General features: G+C 37.6%; 1 protein-coding gene across 1 annotated transcript in view; it reads right to left on the bottom strand.

The window, feature by feature from the left end:
• Positions 1-16,337, bottom strand: part of spock1 (SPARC (osteonectin), cwcv and kazal like domains proteoglycan 1) — a 117,090-nt gene that overhangs the window by 6,978 nt on the left and 93,775 nt on the right. The window contains exons 7-9 of the mRNA XM_008420231.2: positions 15,985-16,117; positions 11,672-11,792; positions 100-219 (exon numbers count right to left, since the gene is read on the bottom strand). Of these exons, the coding sequence (XP_008418453.1) occupies positions 100-219; positions 11,672-11,792; positions 15,985-16,117 (374 nt within the window). The remainder of the gene's footprint in view (positions 1-99; positions 220-11,671; positions 11,793-15,984; positions 16,118-16,337) is intronic.

Here is a 16,337-nt window from a genome sequence, read left to right as displayed (position 1 = left end):
GTGTGTGTGTGTGTGTGTGTGTGCTTGTCAGAAATAGTTGATACATTTATGCACAAAGAGAGAGAAAAAAATATCACAGAGGGGAAGGAAAGCGCTCACGTCCGGCGGTGGAGTCAAAACTGTCAGAGGATTTGAGGTCTCTGTTGGCGTCAAGGTGTAGGACTCCAAACCAGTCCTTCAGTCTGGCAGCCAGACTGTGGAGCTCTGCGTCTGAGCAGCCTGCACACAAAACCACATAAAAGCACCAAATAATGAGAAGGAATGCAGTCACTCTTGCTGCTGCTATCACTGCAGAAAATAACTTATCGTTACTCACTGCTTATCAGAGATTCACTTTATGAATGTTTTCCTTCTTTTGTTTATTCTCCCCGAGCAAACACAGAGGGCTGATAACACACACTAAGCTTCTGCTATCTCCCGACTGTTAGACATACAAATTCGGCAGCTATTTTGTTGTTTGCTTGTCTGCTTTTATTTCCACCCATTTGGAGTTGAACCCCCCCTGATCAAATAAATGATTTTATGGGAAACCCAGTTGAACACAGACGTAACACGGATTTATTTGAAATTCGTTTCCTCTCGGCTCAAAAAAAAAAAAAAAATAAATAAATAAATAAATGGCAATCTTTCAGTGGTGGTTGCATTTTTGTAGATAAATGCGTGTCTGTACATTTATCCTAGATCTCACTCCTCCGTGCAACAGTAAAGACGGCTGCGGCAGCAGGGCCATGCATGTTGATGTTTCTGTTCATCATTCTACCCACACGGAGCGCCAGCAGAACCATGTATTTAATGACATCTCTGATAACAAAATATAAACAAACAACTAAATAAAAACCCTGGTTGTTTCAGTTAGACTGACAAAGTCTGCCTACAAATCAAGCAGAGTCTGCCTTGTTTTTCCTGTCTTCTTTCTCCTTATCCTGCGTGTGATTGACAGATTTTTTTCGACTCGCTCTTTTTTTCTTTTTAGAGCTTGATAGATGAGTCCAAAGGGCAGACTCATTCTCCAGCTGGAACAGAGCCTGCCAGTCTAATCTCTGAAAGTTTGTCATGCCGTACAGTGCAAAGGGGGAAGAGGGGTCGGGATCTGAGTTTTCTATCAAAAAACCCTCGATACACACTGAAGGTTTATTTTCATACGGATGGCTTTTGTCGCTTGTTTTACAATTCAGAACATCTCTACTCGGCCCACCCGAGTTGATACTTTCTTTTTTACCTGCAATTACAGCTGCAAGTCTTTTGTAGTGTGGTGACTCTTCMGCTATTCACAATTAGGGATTGAACAGTTTGGCTACTGTCTTTGCAAACAATCTTAATGCAAATCCAATCTGGTCCTCTTTAAACTTTCTATTTAAAAAAAGGAAAACAAAAACAAAAAACACATGCCTCTTTTCCTCCTACTTAACAGTCACACTTTCCCTTGTATTGATCTATCAACTAAATTTCCAATAACATGCATTCATGTTTATGGTTGAAATGTTATAATGTGGAATATTGTTTAAAAAGTTTAGATGTATGAACACTTTTTTGCGAGACACCCTACATATGAGGTTCATGCATGCTGTTCACACACACAGACCAAAAGAACAGAATCAAAACGTCTTCAGAAGGACATCGAAGAAAACTACAGCACACAAACATGCCAAGAAAACATAAAAAAAGTTATACTAAGAACTTTACTCATTATGTATATGGACTTTCTTTTCCTGTTGGGTCCTACTTCTTGTCCTATTTTTAAGTTGTGCCCTGCATATTCACAGACGGAGACACACACTGTATTTCTCAGTAATAGTTTGAGCCTCTGCAAGACAGTTTCCATAAAACAGCGAAGGCCCGAGGTAACAGACAGGAGCTGCATCAGAGGACAGATAACATTTATCTCCCAGGCGCTCAGAGTGACATTACCTCTGGAATTACAAGGTGGGCTCTCTGTGCAAGTTTGAGTATTATAATCCTTCAAGAACATCCAGATAAAATTTTCTATTTCACAGTTTATGTCTTTATATATCAATGTATTTACTTCCGTACTATAGAGCAGAGGACAAAACGGCAAACAAGAATTCAAAAAATTATTTCTAAAACCAAACCCATTTAATGGTTTGTTTTTTTTATCTCCACATCATTACATCAAAACCAGTTTGTACTTCTAGTTCTTCATTTTTAAGGCCTGCCAAATCCCCTCTGGTGAATGTTCCTATCTTCTTTCCTACTTTTTATTTCATCAGTTCTGCAAGTTTCATTTATCACACCCGGTGCACAACCTTATTTCTTTTTTTGGACCTAGAAAACCACTTTGATAATTCTCACTCTTATGTTTCTCTTACCTTCATTACTTTGAGAGATTTATTTCCCCACTTCTCTTCAAACATCCCCAACTGATGGGAACTTGAGAGTTTCTTCTTTTTAGTGTTTTGAGTAAATTCTCTTGGACTTCAGACTTTGTTCTCTGAGTGTCTGAATATTTTTTCCAGGGAGGTTTGACATTTCAGTCTGAGAAATAAGCTTTAAAAGTTCCCCCTTTATTTGACGCTAAGCATGTTTTTCAGTTAAAATCACTAATGCATCAAGAAAAGTTAATGCATTTAATACTCCGTACATCTTAATTATCTAATTTAGAAAATAATTAATTTTCTTTTGGCTGCTCTTTTGTTTTAATTTAAGCCACTTCTCCAAACCATCGGAAGCTTAAGATTTTCCATCTTGCTTAGCAGTTTTACATTTGTTTTATATTTGATTCAAAGAGATATACAGTATAGTATGGAAAATGAGTTCCACGGCATTTTTAAAATGTTTCAAATGATACCATCACTATGTAATTTGTTAAATTGATATGTTTCTCAAAGTTATTCCAAGTGTTTCCTGATTTTATCCATCACAGGAGGCTTCTTGTATGATACCTTGGTCATGATAAACCTTTCCATAGGACTAAACTGACTGATACAAATAATTTTACATTATTTCTACCATTATTACGATTTCATCTCACAAAGGCATTATCTGAAACAAGACTCGGAATCTAATATGGTGCAGGAAAGCATTGATCAGCTATGAACATGGAACATAAACAAGCTGAACTAGTGTGAATTTCTGATCAGTTCACCATGGCAACCACCAGCAGCAGCACCAGCAATGACTCTGCTGCGGTAGATATCCAAAGGTGATGAAACAGTGTTAAAAGATTATACCCAGCTGTAGGAAAACAAAAGATTTTCTGATCTCTGTTTACCTTTGTTGTTTCTATCAGTTTAAGTGTTAATCCTCAGAAATCTGCAACAAAGTGAGGAACCAAAGAAGAAGAATAGAAAGCAGCCAGAAATCTTCTCTTAAAGCTGCAGTCGTTAACGTTTAAAGTCAATCTTTAAAATGTTGATGACGTGGGTTAAAAGCTCAAGTCCAAAAGTGGTCTCGCTGTTGTTGAAAAACACATTTTGTTTCGTCAACTTCCAAGGCAAGTCGAAGCTGTCAAAGTTGTACTTGAATTCTATGAAATGCATTCTGTATGTATGCAAACACTTCTGTGGCCGTAGGTGAAAAGCAGCTGCCTCATTCAAAAAAGACATTTTGTGGGAACTGCAGCTCTAAATCACATATAAAACACTCATTTCATAACTTGGACTGATCTTCTATCCTCCTCTCTTATCACCACACATGTGAATGCACTCTCTTTTATGTCTACAAACTGGGATCCATAAGAAATGGGATGGGCTGGAGGGGTTTGCATCTTGCCAATCCATGAAATTCTGGACTATTTTGAGAGGCTGAACCGGTTTCAGTTGCTTTTTTATGCTGATAAACAGGTCAGACTGACAAACTACAGCAGCCAAAATTGCATCATCCCTAGTCGCATCAATCATTTAAATATTAAACTTTGTGGAAGTTTTTTTTTTTGCAGTTCAGTTATCCAGACTCTGTATCTCTACAAATGTGTGCCTGCTTCAAACAACACCATTCAAAACACCATCAGGAGACAGGCCTTGAATTTGTCAGCGGCGTTTTTGTCATGTAACTTTGTAATCAACAAAGTTTGGAATAGAAAAGACAGAGTTGCTCTACTCCAAATAGAAAAAGTGGGCGGTAATCACCTTGAGACTTCAGTTGTCTGATAAGATCAAAATGAAAGGTAGGGAGGGAGATCAGATGATAGGACGCAGAGATACAGGATGACACTTCTTAACAAGGTAACAGAGGGAGAAAGAAAAACGAACTGCAAAAGTCAGGTAGATATGAAGAGGAAAGAAGGTCAGATTCATTAAAAAGATACAAGGGTATGTCTGATTTTTTTTTTTTTTCTGTGCCCGAAGCTATCAACCTCCCAGAGCAATCCCACAGGCAGTGAGTTAAGGTTAGTCCAGATAATGATCAGTAATAGACTCTGTGCTCGGTCTCAGAGACAGGTAGAGATAAATATGATAGGGACAGAGGAAAGCCCGTTAAAAGTTTCAACCTTTAAAAGGATCCTGTTTTTCCACCTTTTTCCACATCAGAACACATTGCACATGTGGGTTAAGGATTCGTGCGACAGCAATTAAATTCTTATTACAATCTAAGAGAATTGTGTAGCATATGTCAGAGGATTGCAGGATATTTAGAAAAGAGACAAGTCTGCTAAAAAGTTCAGTTTTAGCTCTGTTTGGTTTAAGCCTAAATAAACAGCAAAACACAAGATTTAATGTTTAAAAGTGCAACAAAATCAGGTTATAGCTCACTATAACCTGATTTTATACCTACTATACTAGTTTATACCTACTAGCTGATGAACCCACTATCTCAGTTTCAGCCTCCTTAGCAACGCTCATATGAGTTTGAACACGTCGACACTGACAAGAACCAAACATTTAACCTTCATTCATGGTTAGGAGGTGTTGGGTTCAGTGGCGCCTGGTGATTAAGGCAGACTTCAGAAGAAGCAGCTTACTATCATTTTACAAGTGAGAAAGCCTTTACTGTTTTTAATGCCTGCTTTGAGCAGAAGATGTCACTTGGCTCAGAACTACCTACATAGATTTAAAAGTAATTTCAGAGTGCATTATTATGCAAAAGAGCAGCTTGATGCATCAGTGTAAATGGGTGAAGCTGCACAAGGGCCAGGTAAATTTCTCTGGCCAATGATTGGTGCATACAGGAACTCCTTTGATCAACATTAGCTGGTAGCTGGAACATGACGAGGGAGACATGTTACCATGTTAAAGAAAGAACCTCCATGATTCCTCTTCCTCTTGGATTCAGAGTTGTTAAGTTATCTGTAGTTATGAACATATTCTCAACGATAGAAAAAAATGCATCGTTGAGGCATAAGAAAAGAGATAAGAAGCTCCTCTGGTATGATTTTATCCAATAACTGTTTACAATGCACTGAGTTACCATTCATTTTGTCTGTGTTTTAATGATCTGTGGTTTATGTTGGATGAGAGTTGAATAAAAAGTGTCTCAAACATTTCAATATAAAGTTTCCTACCATTTTTTCCAAGACAAAAAACAATCTTTCTAAACTAAATGTTTTGATTCTTGATTTAAAGTCAAGCATCCCAAGGCCTGAAAATGGTCCCCTGGCCACAGTTTGGACATCCCTGGTATAAAGTATCAGTAGCTCACCATTTTGAGGGGAATAAAAATTGTCACCCGTGTCAACGTGTCAAATGTTTGCTTACTTTATTTGTGATTTCCGATGAAACGTTTATTCTCATTAACATTCAGCATCAGTTTTTGATGAGAGCGATGCAGCTCAGCCCTCAGGGTGGCATGGCATAGGAGATGCAAAAAGCCTCAAGACGAAAATAGAAAGTCATCTGTCTTTTGAACCCCACCAAGTTTTCTCCTGAGGACATGTAGAGAGAATTAGGAACGGATACCCCAATTTGTTGGGTAGAGTGTAAGAATATATCGGTACTTCAGCGTCATAATCAACGGCTAATGATGCAAATCTGATTTGCAGGTTCTAATTCAATTAAATTACAGGGCATGTTTGAGGGAGGCTGGCTTGCATTTGATCAGCTAATTATAAGCCTAACACACTAATGTTGGTCAACGCTGAACTGCAATACTCTACAATAAACAGAGATTCTGCAAAACATAACTTGAAATCTATCAAATCTTTATTGTGCCAAAAAACATTTCCGAAACCAACAAAGCTCAATTGAATCATATTTGGTCTTCTTCTGGGCAGTGTGTGAATGTGTGTGTGTGGATCACTCAGGGGAAATTATACACAGAAGGATAGGCTCACCCAGGGCATCACTCACACAAKGACCTACGCTGTTAGTGTRGWATTAGGTTAAATATGTTATTAGGTTGTGTAATAAGTATGAGAAAAACAGCTCCTTTCAGCAAAACTAACTCAGAGAGCTTATATCCAATGCTGGATAATGCTTTAAAATCTATTCATTATGAATATTAACAGGGGGGCTGCAGCAATAAGAAATTCAGCCATTTTCCCTCCATCCTGATTGATTTGTTTGACGTTTAAAAAAAAACCAGGATCATTCTTGTAATTCAAACTTTGTTTAGGTAAATGAGCAACATTCCACTATATATTTTTTTTTCAGAATAATTAAAATACTTCTGCAGTGTTTTGTGCTGAGCTTATCAAAACAGCAGAGTTACTCAAGTGTCTCTTATGGGTTTATAATTTGTTGTCGCCTCAGCAACAGCGACTAAAGAACTTCTAGTTTTACAAATAAAGCCTTAACTGAGCACTGGATATGAGATACGTCACAAATGYCTGGTTAGCTTGAACGTTGACATAATTAATTTCTTTTTTTCACCTTGTGAAAATTAAAGCTCGAAATACATTATGTTCTCAGTGRACYTTAAAATAAAAGAAAGGTAATGTTTAAACAATCAATTTCTTGTTTTTTTTTKKTTTTTTTTTTACAAAACAAACTGACAATTTTATTGTGAGCTGACAAAGAATTAAGATTTAGGAAAAATAAGATTTTATAAAGAGCAACTTTCAGTGGTATTTACAGTTTTTTGGAAAGTAATGAAAAATACAAGACAGGCTTTTCATTACTTGTGATGAAGTGTTTCAAAAATAATTTTAAGCACGCAATTAACTATTAYAGCAAGCTCATGATTTATTGTTTTGAAGGTAATGTCTCAGAGTCCTGAGTGGGGGTGCATGAAGGGACGGGATGCATCACCACATCCTATCTTTWATMGAAGTACAAATGGGCTAGCCATCACTGAAGTCACTGTGATGGTATCATASTGTTGTGAAAGGAACTTCTAGAGAGTCATATTTCCTTAGATGTTTTTGTTGCTRRAAATTTAGCAGTTTCTTATTTTTCCAATTTTGTAACACACCATTGCAAAATAATGCCCTGCATTTGCGTAGCTCTCTATTAAGTCCGAGGAACTCCAAAGACTACAATCAGCAATTCACCCATTTATACACCGTTAGCGATAAGCTGCATTGCAGCCACAGCTGCCCAGGAGCAGACTGGCAGAAGCGAGGCTGATATTTAATTACTGCCAACATATCCTCTGAGCAAGAAGGATGAAGTATGATTGAATGAGACGACCAGAGCGGGAACCGRCAACCTTCCTCCTGATCCACTGTTACACAATAAAARWAWAWAAATAAGAGTACAAAACCAGAAAAAGCTGACTTTTTAAAACACACCAAAACTGATCTTCAATGTCTCTCCACACTGCTAAGAGCTCAAAAAAAATTTCTACACAATTGGCATGTGTTGGTAGAGCACAGGAAGTGTGGAGGCAGAAAAGAGGACAGCACAGTCTGTAATCGTGTGTACTCCCTGTGGGGCCGGGAGGCAGACATTCCAGAAAAAAAAAAATCTAATTTAGTTAGCGGATTTATTCCGTTCAGGCTCCAACAGGTCTCTTTGATTTTTCTTGCGATGCCTTTGCTTCACAGAAGCTGACACAAAATGAAGTATTTGCCCTTTAAAAAAAWTTCACTGACCATAATCAGCACAGACATGGGATTTTCACCTGCTGAATCTCTGTGTGCCAGCTTGAGTCAGTGTTTTACATGGAAAAGTGTTGATGTTTGCTGTGACAGCAGTGCTGCAGCAGGGGAGATGACAGATCAAATTACATCTCAGTGCCATGGTGACAATTCACTAACCTTTGCTGACAGCCACAAAAAGAAAACAGCTGAAGTGGATTTCAAACACACACATTCATGATTCATACATACATTCAGCTTACAAATATGGTGCAACGTTTGACATCCGTCAAAATTCTCAGCTTCAGGCACAATTTGGGTTTTTCCAGTGCAAAAGTGGAAAGGTTACGCTTTAAATTWGTTTAATTGAAGAACGAATAGCAGCTTGATCAACTAGAAAAGCTCAGAAATAATCTCAAACAAAGGCAACAAGCTGCAAAGTAAAAGAACCACAAACCTGAAGCTAAAGTAAACTAACCACAGAGGTCAAGAAGTAAAATAACACTTGTTATGAATGGAAACATTCCCAAAGAGGTTTAACAAAAACCTGTCTGAAATTATTATGTCTGAAAATAAATGTTCTGCATTGTTAAATCCTTACTACCTGAATTTATTTAAGAAAATGTTGTTTTTCTCTTCTATTAAATGAAATGTCATAGTGATAGTAGAATCTGTAACATTTATTAGTCCACAGAATAGATATAAATTAAAGTGATTGGTAAATCCTGATGGTTGGATGTTTTTTTTTCACAACTAAGAAACCAGTGCAAAATGAAATGTTCACAAGTGTAAATGAATTAAAGAACAGTGAGACAAATAATAATAATAATAATAATAATAATAATAATAATAATAATAATAATAATAATAATAATTTTTTTTATCTGAGACAGTATTTTGCTGCTGCCATTTCTGCAGTGCTCCAATTTTTTTAAATGCTGATTTTAAACCAACACCAAAAAAAAAAAAAAAACCCAGACAACAAGCTGATATAACTGATTAGTATATAAAACCCTAACTCTTGAGAAATAGTTACATTTAGTCTGATTAATTAGTGAATTCAACTGATTTTGCCAATCCTACCTTATTAATGAGTATGTAACAAAGTTTGTCCCAGCACCCTCTGCAGCAGCAGTGAATTGCCTGATTGAGTACCAATTTCACAGTTCTTCTGTAAACCCAGAGCCGAAGCTGTGGGTGTGAGTTAGTGTGCACCAGTCTTATCAAATTCATTCACCAAAAAGGCTTATTCTGCTCACGCGATGAACACATTTGTAACTATTAAATTCTCAAGAATATTAATAATGTATTCAGTGAAATTTCTGGCCTTGTCAGGAACATTTTATAAATCCAGTAAAGTTGAGTGGAGGGAGAGTGGAGGGGCTACAACACTGAATGTGTTTTAAACACTTTGTTTCTTTCCATGTTGTGTATCAAGTATATCAGACTCAATAATCACATGGATGGCAGATAAATTAAGATTTCAGGGATCCAATCCTCTATCACATCTGACAAGAGAGGGTTGTATAGGTTGCCCAGTGAGGCTTGACTCATGGTTTCTAAAACCTGCACAMGACCAATTGATTTTACTGATGTAGCAAGTGTAAAATATTGAATAAAATATTCTGCTACATGACTGGCTTTATTTTCACTCTTACATTTAACTTTATGACACGCAAAATTACAAGTGGATAGCCCACATTGTCTCCAAGTGTATTCTGGGTTAAAYTTGTTACCAGCCGTTCACCAACGTCATCAGTCACTTGGCAACAGATGGCAAACTAGCCAGAGCATTTTTATGGACAAAGTTAACATGAGTGGAGCTCCATGGAGCGGGAAAGTGAAAAGAATGGAAAAAAGAGAGGAAGGAAAAGCCAAAAACTGGACGCATATTTTATTAGTCGTCTTGGAGATGAACCGGACTTTTTTGTTGGCAGCAATTCAGGCCCGCCAAAACTGCAGACACAGCCAGGAAAGCCAGGATAGTTACAGTTAACAATTTGAGCTTTATTATTTGGATATAAAGGGCCCGGTCATTAGTCCTGACCCCAGCCCAACGCCGACTTGTTCCGCTAGTGGTTACTACAATCCCTCCACTAAACACAAGGCATCGTTGTGAACTTGTTTTTACACCTTTGGCAGCAAATCTGCAGCAGTTTTTAATCGCAATTGTTTAAAGGAAAGCCACTGATATTTAGTACAACCTCCAGCGCAATTATTCTAAAACACTGCACTTTACKTTTTGCATATTTTTCCATCATTTTTTTATTTTTGCAGGATGTGAATGTCCAGGAATRAACAGCACTGAATGAAATATGACAGGTAAGAGGTGTTTGGTTTCAAAAATAGGTTTCTGAATCTAAAWGTGCAGGTGGGATATTTGTGGCTCTGCTGCAAAGGTTCAAATCCAGCTGCAACCTGTGGCTATCAGTAAACCCGGAGGATTGATTGCACATATCACACGACAACAATCATTTAACTGTTTCCATGGGAATGCAGTGTGACGCATWGAGAAATTTTTCTTCACTTACTGCTATCCCCATCTGTTTACCATTTTGCYTTGTTGATCTAATGTGAAACTGAAAAATCTCTGCCACCTCCAAGTGTACAAACTTTCGAACCTGCTGTCTGGTAGATAGTTTGAGGACCGTCTGTTCTGAAAAGTGTAGAAAGAGTTAGCAAGAAATAAATAAATAAATAAAGCATCAGAATTTGGAACATAAAAAAGAGGCTGTAATCAAGGATTTAAGAGGTAAAAAAAAAAAGTCTAATCATTCGCTACTATTTATTAATAGTAGCAAATAGACTTTTGTTTCTCCTGACAAAAACACTGTTTACCCCAAGAACCATGCTCTCAGTAAACTGAACACATAATTATAGTTTAATCTGAACAAAAACAGGTGGAAATTAATGTGACAGAAGTCAAGCAGGTAAAACACTTTTCTACAACAGCATCAATCCTCGTTCTCTCCATCATTCAGGCTTAAACTCGATGTAAGACAAATTCAGTACTGCCCTTAATTAGGAGACAATTTCAGTTTGCATTAAAATGTGTGTGATGAACCTTGGCACCGACATAAACACCCCCTAATCTGAGGCTGATTAGAGTAGATCTGTGAGGGAAGGCTGGGACAGACGGACGGACGGACGGACAAACAGATATTTACAACAAATTCAGTAACACCACCTCCCCACCTCGCTGCTCAAGATAAAGGAAGCCTGTAAAAATAACAATCCATCCTTTTCGGCGCTGCTTTCTTTTAGATTGCATTTCTCCACCACAATCCCTCCATCCATCTGCCGAAATCCCATTTTCATGACAAACAATAAGACACACACACTCACTCCATCACCAATTCCTGCAGCTGTCACGTAATGGGGGGGGCTGTGGGGGCTTGAGATGCGAGAGGGAGAAAATAACACAAGTAAAGGGAAGGATGACAGGGGAGGGGAAAGAAAAGGAAAACACTGAGAATCACCAATGAGTTTGAAGAACCAAAAGGAGCTTCACTGGATGGCGAGTGAGTCACAATGGTGAGGWTTTGGTCCTCAAAGTGACTTGGAAAAAGATAAATCTTCTTCAGACATCCCTTTGTCTCTTTACCCCCGATTTCCTACAACGTCCTGAATAATCTACATGCTATGTTCAAAGCACTCGTTAAATCACATGCAGAGACAAAGGACAGACACGGAAATGCTTAATTGACCTACTTATTTCTCTAACCAGATGAAAGTCGGCCAGGGAGGCGCTGTACTTACCAGCCTTCTCTGTGTTATGTGATGGTCTGCTGAACTCCTGGCCAGGTAAGCAAGGACACTGTCCATCACATTTAACCGAGATCGTCTTCGCAGACAAGCAGCTTTGAAACTCCAATTTGCACTGGAAGGACAACAAAATAGCAAACATTTCTATTAATCCCAGAAGATTAAAGCAACCTTGTGATATAAAGACATCTGACTCAGCTACTGAACAAAAATGATGGGAGATTATACAAATATATATATATATATATATATTATTCCTGTGGAAAATAATGTGACAGGAAAGATCTCTTTCCAAACACTATGTCGGATCCAGGGAACATTCAGTCCTACATCACTTTTTAACCAAATAGGGTACATATAAATAACAATATCAATATGTGGAGCAGGAAGGCTACTTGTGCTATTAAATGGCAGTGTATGCCATGTCTGTGAACATGACCGTGATAAACGCATACAAGTTCATCTAATGCAAATGTAATTCTAATTGCTTCGAAATTTTCAAACTCTAGTCTCGAAAGCGAAACATAAACGTATCTTTCAAAAAAAAAAAAAAAAAAAAAACTGGAAATGGCAAAACCCYGCGATAAATAGATAATTTATTGAACATTTGTGAAGCAGTTTTTAAACTTCTTAGCATGTGAATATTTAATAATCCAGCAGTATGTGAGAAGTTCCAAAAATCAATATTAAGAAAACAGTCAGGAAAAAAAAAAAACATAAATAAATCTTTGAATGATTAGAACAAAATTCTGACACTGATAAAAAAATAAATACAGTGAATTCTGGAGAGCTCTTTTACCAGGGACAACTATTCACAAAAACTAAACATATCTGACTTACAAGATAGCAAACACTTAAACGTCAAATTTTTGGAGTTGTGCTGATTATGGGGAATATTTGCTACGTCAGGGAAAGTCATTTATCTTCGATGAACAGATGTGTCCATTAGTCAGCCATGTAGACACACCCGCAGACACAGAGATGCCCAGTGACATTTTATAATTTATTGCAGTACAAATCTAATGCAAAGAAAGAGGAAAAGATTGAGCACTTCTGAATGTAATTTAACAGTACAAATCTTATTTCAGGTAAGCGGAGGGAAAGAAATTGTTTGGACATGTTGAAGAAAAAAAAAATCCAATTACAAGACCATTCCAAAAGGAATAATGAAAAATGAAATGAGTTATGTAAATTCTGTTTGCAAGATGATGACGAGGAGATCTGTAGGTGTGAGACCATGACTGTGCATGAACCTCCATGCGCATATCGCGCCTTGGCGTTATCATGCACACACTCTCATTTCTAATGTTCTAATTTTAGATCCATCTTTTTCCTCCCTGCCACCTCTTTGATATCACTGCTAATGTTGCTTAATGAAATTTGTTGACAAAGGAGCCGTGCTTTATTCGGCTTCCAACATATTGAATTAGCTATCGGGAAGAGGAGGAGGAGGGAGACTGAGAAGCAGTGAGAAAGTCCTGGAAATGGATGACCTCCTCTAATCATTGTCAGCACACAGACAGGCCCCATGAATCTTTATGTTTGTCTTTCTCCACAGGTTAATGTGGTTTTGATGAAAGAGTATTTTAACACCTAATGTGGTTGGAAAGAAAAAAAAAGAGAAAAAAGAGAGAAGGAAAAAAAAATGAAGGGGATAGGAAAAAAGATGATTTAGGAGGAGGGAAGTAATGGATTTAACTGAAGCCTCTCAGGAGATAAGAGCGCCGTCCTTTTAATAGGATATAGAGTGTGCATGAGAGTGTGTGGTTGTGACAAAGGATGCATGTAATGTAATAATAAAACATGAATAAGCTCGAGACCAGCAGCTCAACGGTGAACAGAGTTTAAGTTGGACCACAGGGACTCATCACTCCACCAGCCAGCTGAACCCTCCACCTGAAATTGCCGCAGAGAGCAGAGGGATTTCCCAGACCTCCTGCCTTTGTTGCTTCTCTTGTTTCTCCTTTAGCACTCCTCCTCCTTCTACTGAACACACTCTCGGCTCTCAGGCAGACAGGTCATTACGGAGGTGCACTTCCTGCCTCTTTTCAAACACACAGGCTGAGTCATTCTTCTAGGATGACGAATGTGAAAAGGAAGTCAGCTGGCATTAAAAAAAAAAAGGCAAAGTCAGTGTGAAGAGCAGACATGAGTGGTGTGGATAGGTCATCCAGCCTCCATGATGTCACATGTGTTGTAGCTTCTCAAAGAAGTGACATCAATGGCTTACTGAAGTAGACGTTGATTACAATTAAGATTACATTTGCTACAGTTTGAATATGTGAAGTAGGTGCACTTTTAAAACAAAGTGTTGCAAAGTCTATTTAAACCTGTACARAGACTGAGAGAAACAGACAGTGGTAATCTGTACCAGCCACAGATAAACATAAACCCCAAACGAAATCAAGAGTTGACAAAGGACACCTAAAATCCTAAACCTCCGATCTGGAGGAGGGAATAAACGAGACACTGCTTGGGTAATAAATATGAAACTAGGATTGGATCTAGTATGAGGGAAAAGCAGAAGAAAGAGAACGGAAGAGGTTGTGCATCAGCATAAATCACAATGCTATTGAAAGAATAATTTATGTGTAATGCCAAGCAAAAATGATCTTTGTAGGCAGTTGCATTTAATTGCGGTACAATGCAAACGTTTATAGAAAATCACTTGTTTCTGTGTTCATTTATGTCGATGCCTGGTGTTTGAGAAACGGACTTTATTGCACATTAACATCTCCTAAAAGCTGGAATCAGAAAAATAAAAAATCTGCTGCCATCTTTGAAAAAAGGGAAAGAAATGTCAACAAAAATATAACTCACCACCTCTTTCCCTGAAGAGTATCTGATCTTGTTGCAAAGTTAATCCATAAATCTTTTTAAAGTGATTTTTTTTTCGTCTTTTATATTCAGGTTATACATTTTTACAATGTTGCAACAGTCTAAATCCAGATGTCCTGAAACATTGTTCATCATTGTGCACAGCACAAATGGGGAATATTCCCAGATAACGAGTAAACACTGAAGGGCAAGACGTCTATTTGACCTCCCACAATCCCTATACCTACTAACCACAACTTACTATTTTATAATTTTATCCTTCTATTTGCTACCATGTTATTAAAACAATTACATGTCAATTTAATTTCACTTTTAGGTGTTTTTATGATTTACTGTGTTAACTTATGGTAGAAATGCTCAAATGTCTCAACAATTTAAAACAGACGACTGTATGAATAAAACTACTGACGTGTAAAATGACGAAGGAGCAAAATGATCATCACTTGTACTGCACGATGCTCTGTCCTGAATCAAATGTGAGCTATTTGCTCTTATTTATGGATGCCTTGAGATTAGTTATGGAAACCCAAAGCCTTTGTTGCATCAATAAATCATAATTGCTATTTGCTTTGTAAAATAGATGCTGACAGTAGAGGCAAAAAAACAGAAAGTCTTCTTAAAGGAACAGAACAATGATGCCATGTCTAAATGTCTGTGTTTTAAAACAAAAAGAGTGTGGTTTGTCCTTCAACACTATTAAGCATTTAGGCAAAGTCTGTAATTAAAACTATATGAATAACCGAGTAAAACTGAGTCTCGCACTACACTTTTCAAGCTCCAGCATGACTTTAATTTAGCTGTGAACAGCACTTCAGTGAAGTCTAATACTGCTCACTTGTATGGCCTCACTCCTTCCATCCAAATGACTGAATACAAGGACAATACGGAGACATAAAAGCTGATGTCAATAAGAATTTACGGAGTGTTACATCAAGGACAAAGCTCCTCTTTTATCTATAACCTTTATATTCAGTATTGGCTATCAGTCTTCACACTAATTCTGATCTTCCTCCTTTCACTGACTTTCTGACTCATCACAAAGTTTAATCTTTGACGTTTTTCCTGGATCATGAAATTGTGTGCCTGTTATGTTGTTTGCACAAGATCAGGAGCTTTGAGTTAGTACTTGAAAACTAGAGTCAGGCAGTTTTACAAACTGTCCAAATATGACTTCTAGCAGATGGAAGTACTTATTAAAATTGTCTTTGTGCTCAGTTAGGTCATTTACCAGCAGACTCACAGAGATGTTCTGTTAAAGCCAACAAAGCATAGAGAGATCTTAGACAAAAACAGGAATTAGAATTTGAAGCAGGCAAAGACAAAGAGGTGGAAACAAGATGTTACAGGAAAGTCTGATTGCCTATACTGATCAGTAGCTTGATGGATTTTATGCAATTGGTTTGTGAAGACATAGAACAAGAGAAAAACTGAGGGTAAAGTTCAACAAAAAATATGAATCCTAAACTCACTTTAGATGAATAGGTGTGTCCATCAGAGCCACATACAGCAGATGACTGGGATGCTGAGCAGAGCCTACATTTCCCATGAGGCCCAGGTTCAACCCCATGCCTGTGGCCCACGCTGCCTTTCCTGGCTTTCACACTGCGGAGGAGAGAAACAGAAAAAGTATTTTAGAAGTTAATGACTCTGAAAGTTTTTTTATTTTTTTATTTTTTATAAAGGTTACCAGAATGTACCATGAAACCATAGGACAAAAATATTACCATGCTAAATGCCATGCACTTCAGAAAGGATACATTAAATATATGTGTGTGTGTGTGTGTGTGTGTGTGTGTGTGTGTGTGTGTGTGTGTGTGTGTGT

The sequence above is a fragment of the Poecilia reticulata genome, linkage group LG10 (genome assembly GCF_000633615.1).
Source record: "Poecilia reticulata strain Guanapo linkage group LG10, Guppy_female_1.0+MT, whole genome shotgun sequence".
NCBI classification, from domain to species: Eukaryota; Metazoa; Chordata; class Actinopteri; order Cyprinodontiformes; family Poeciliidae; genus Poecilia; species Poecilia reticulata.
This window is presented reverse-complemented; position numbering and strand designations above follow the sequence as displayed.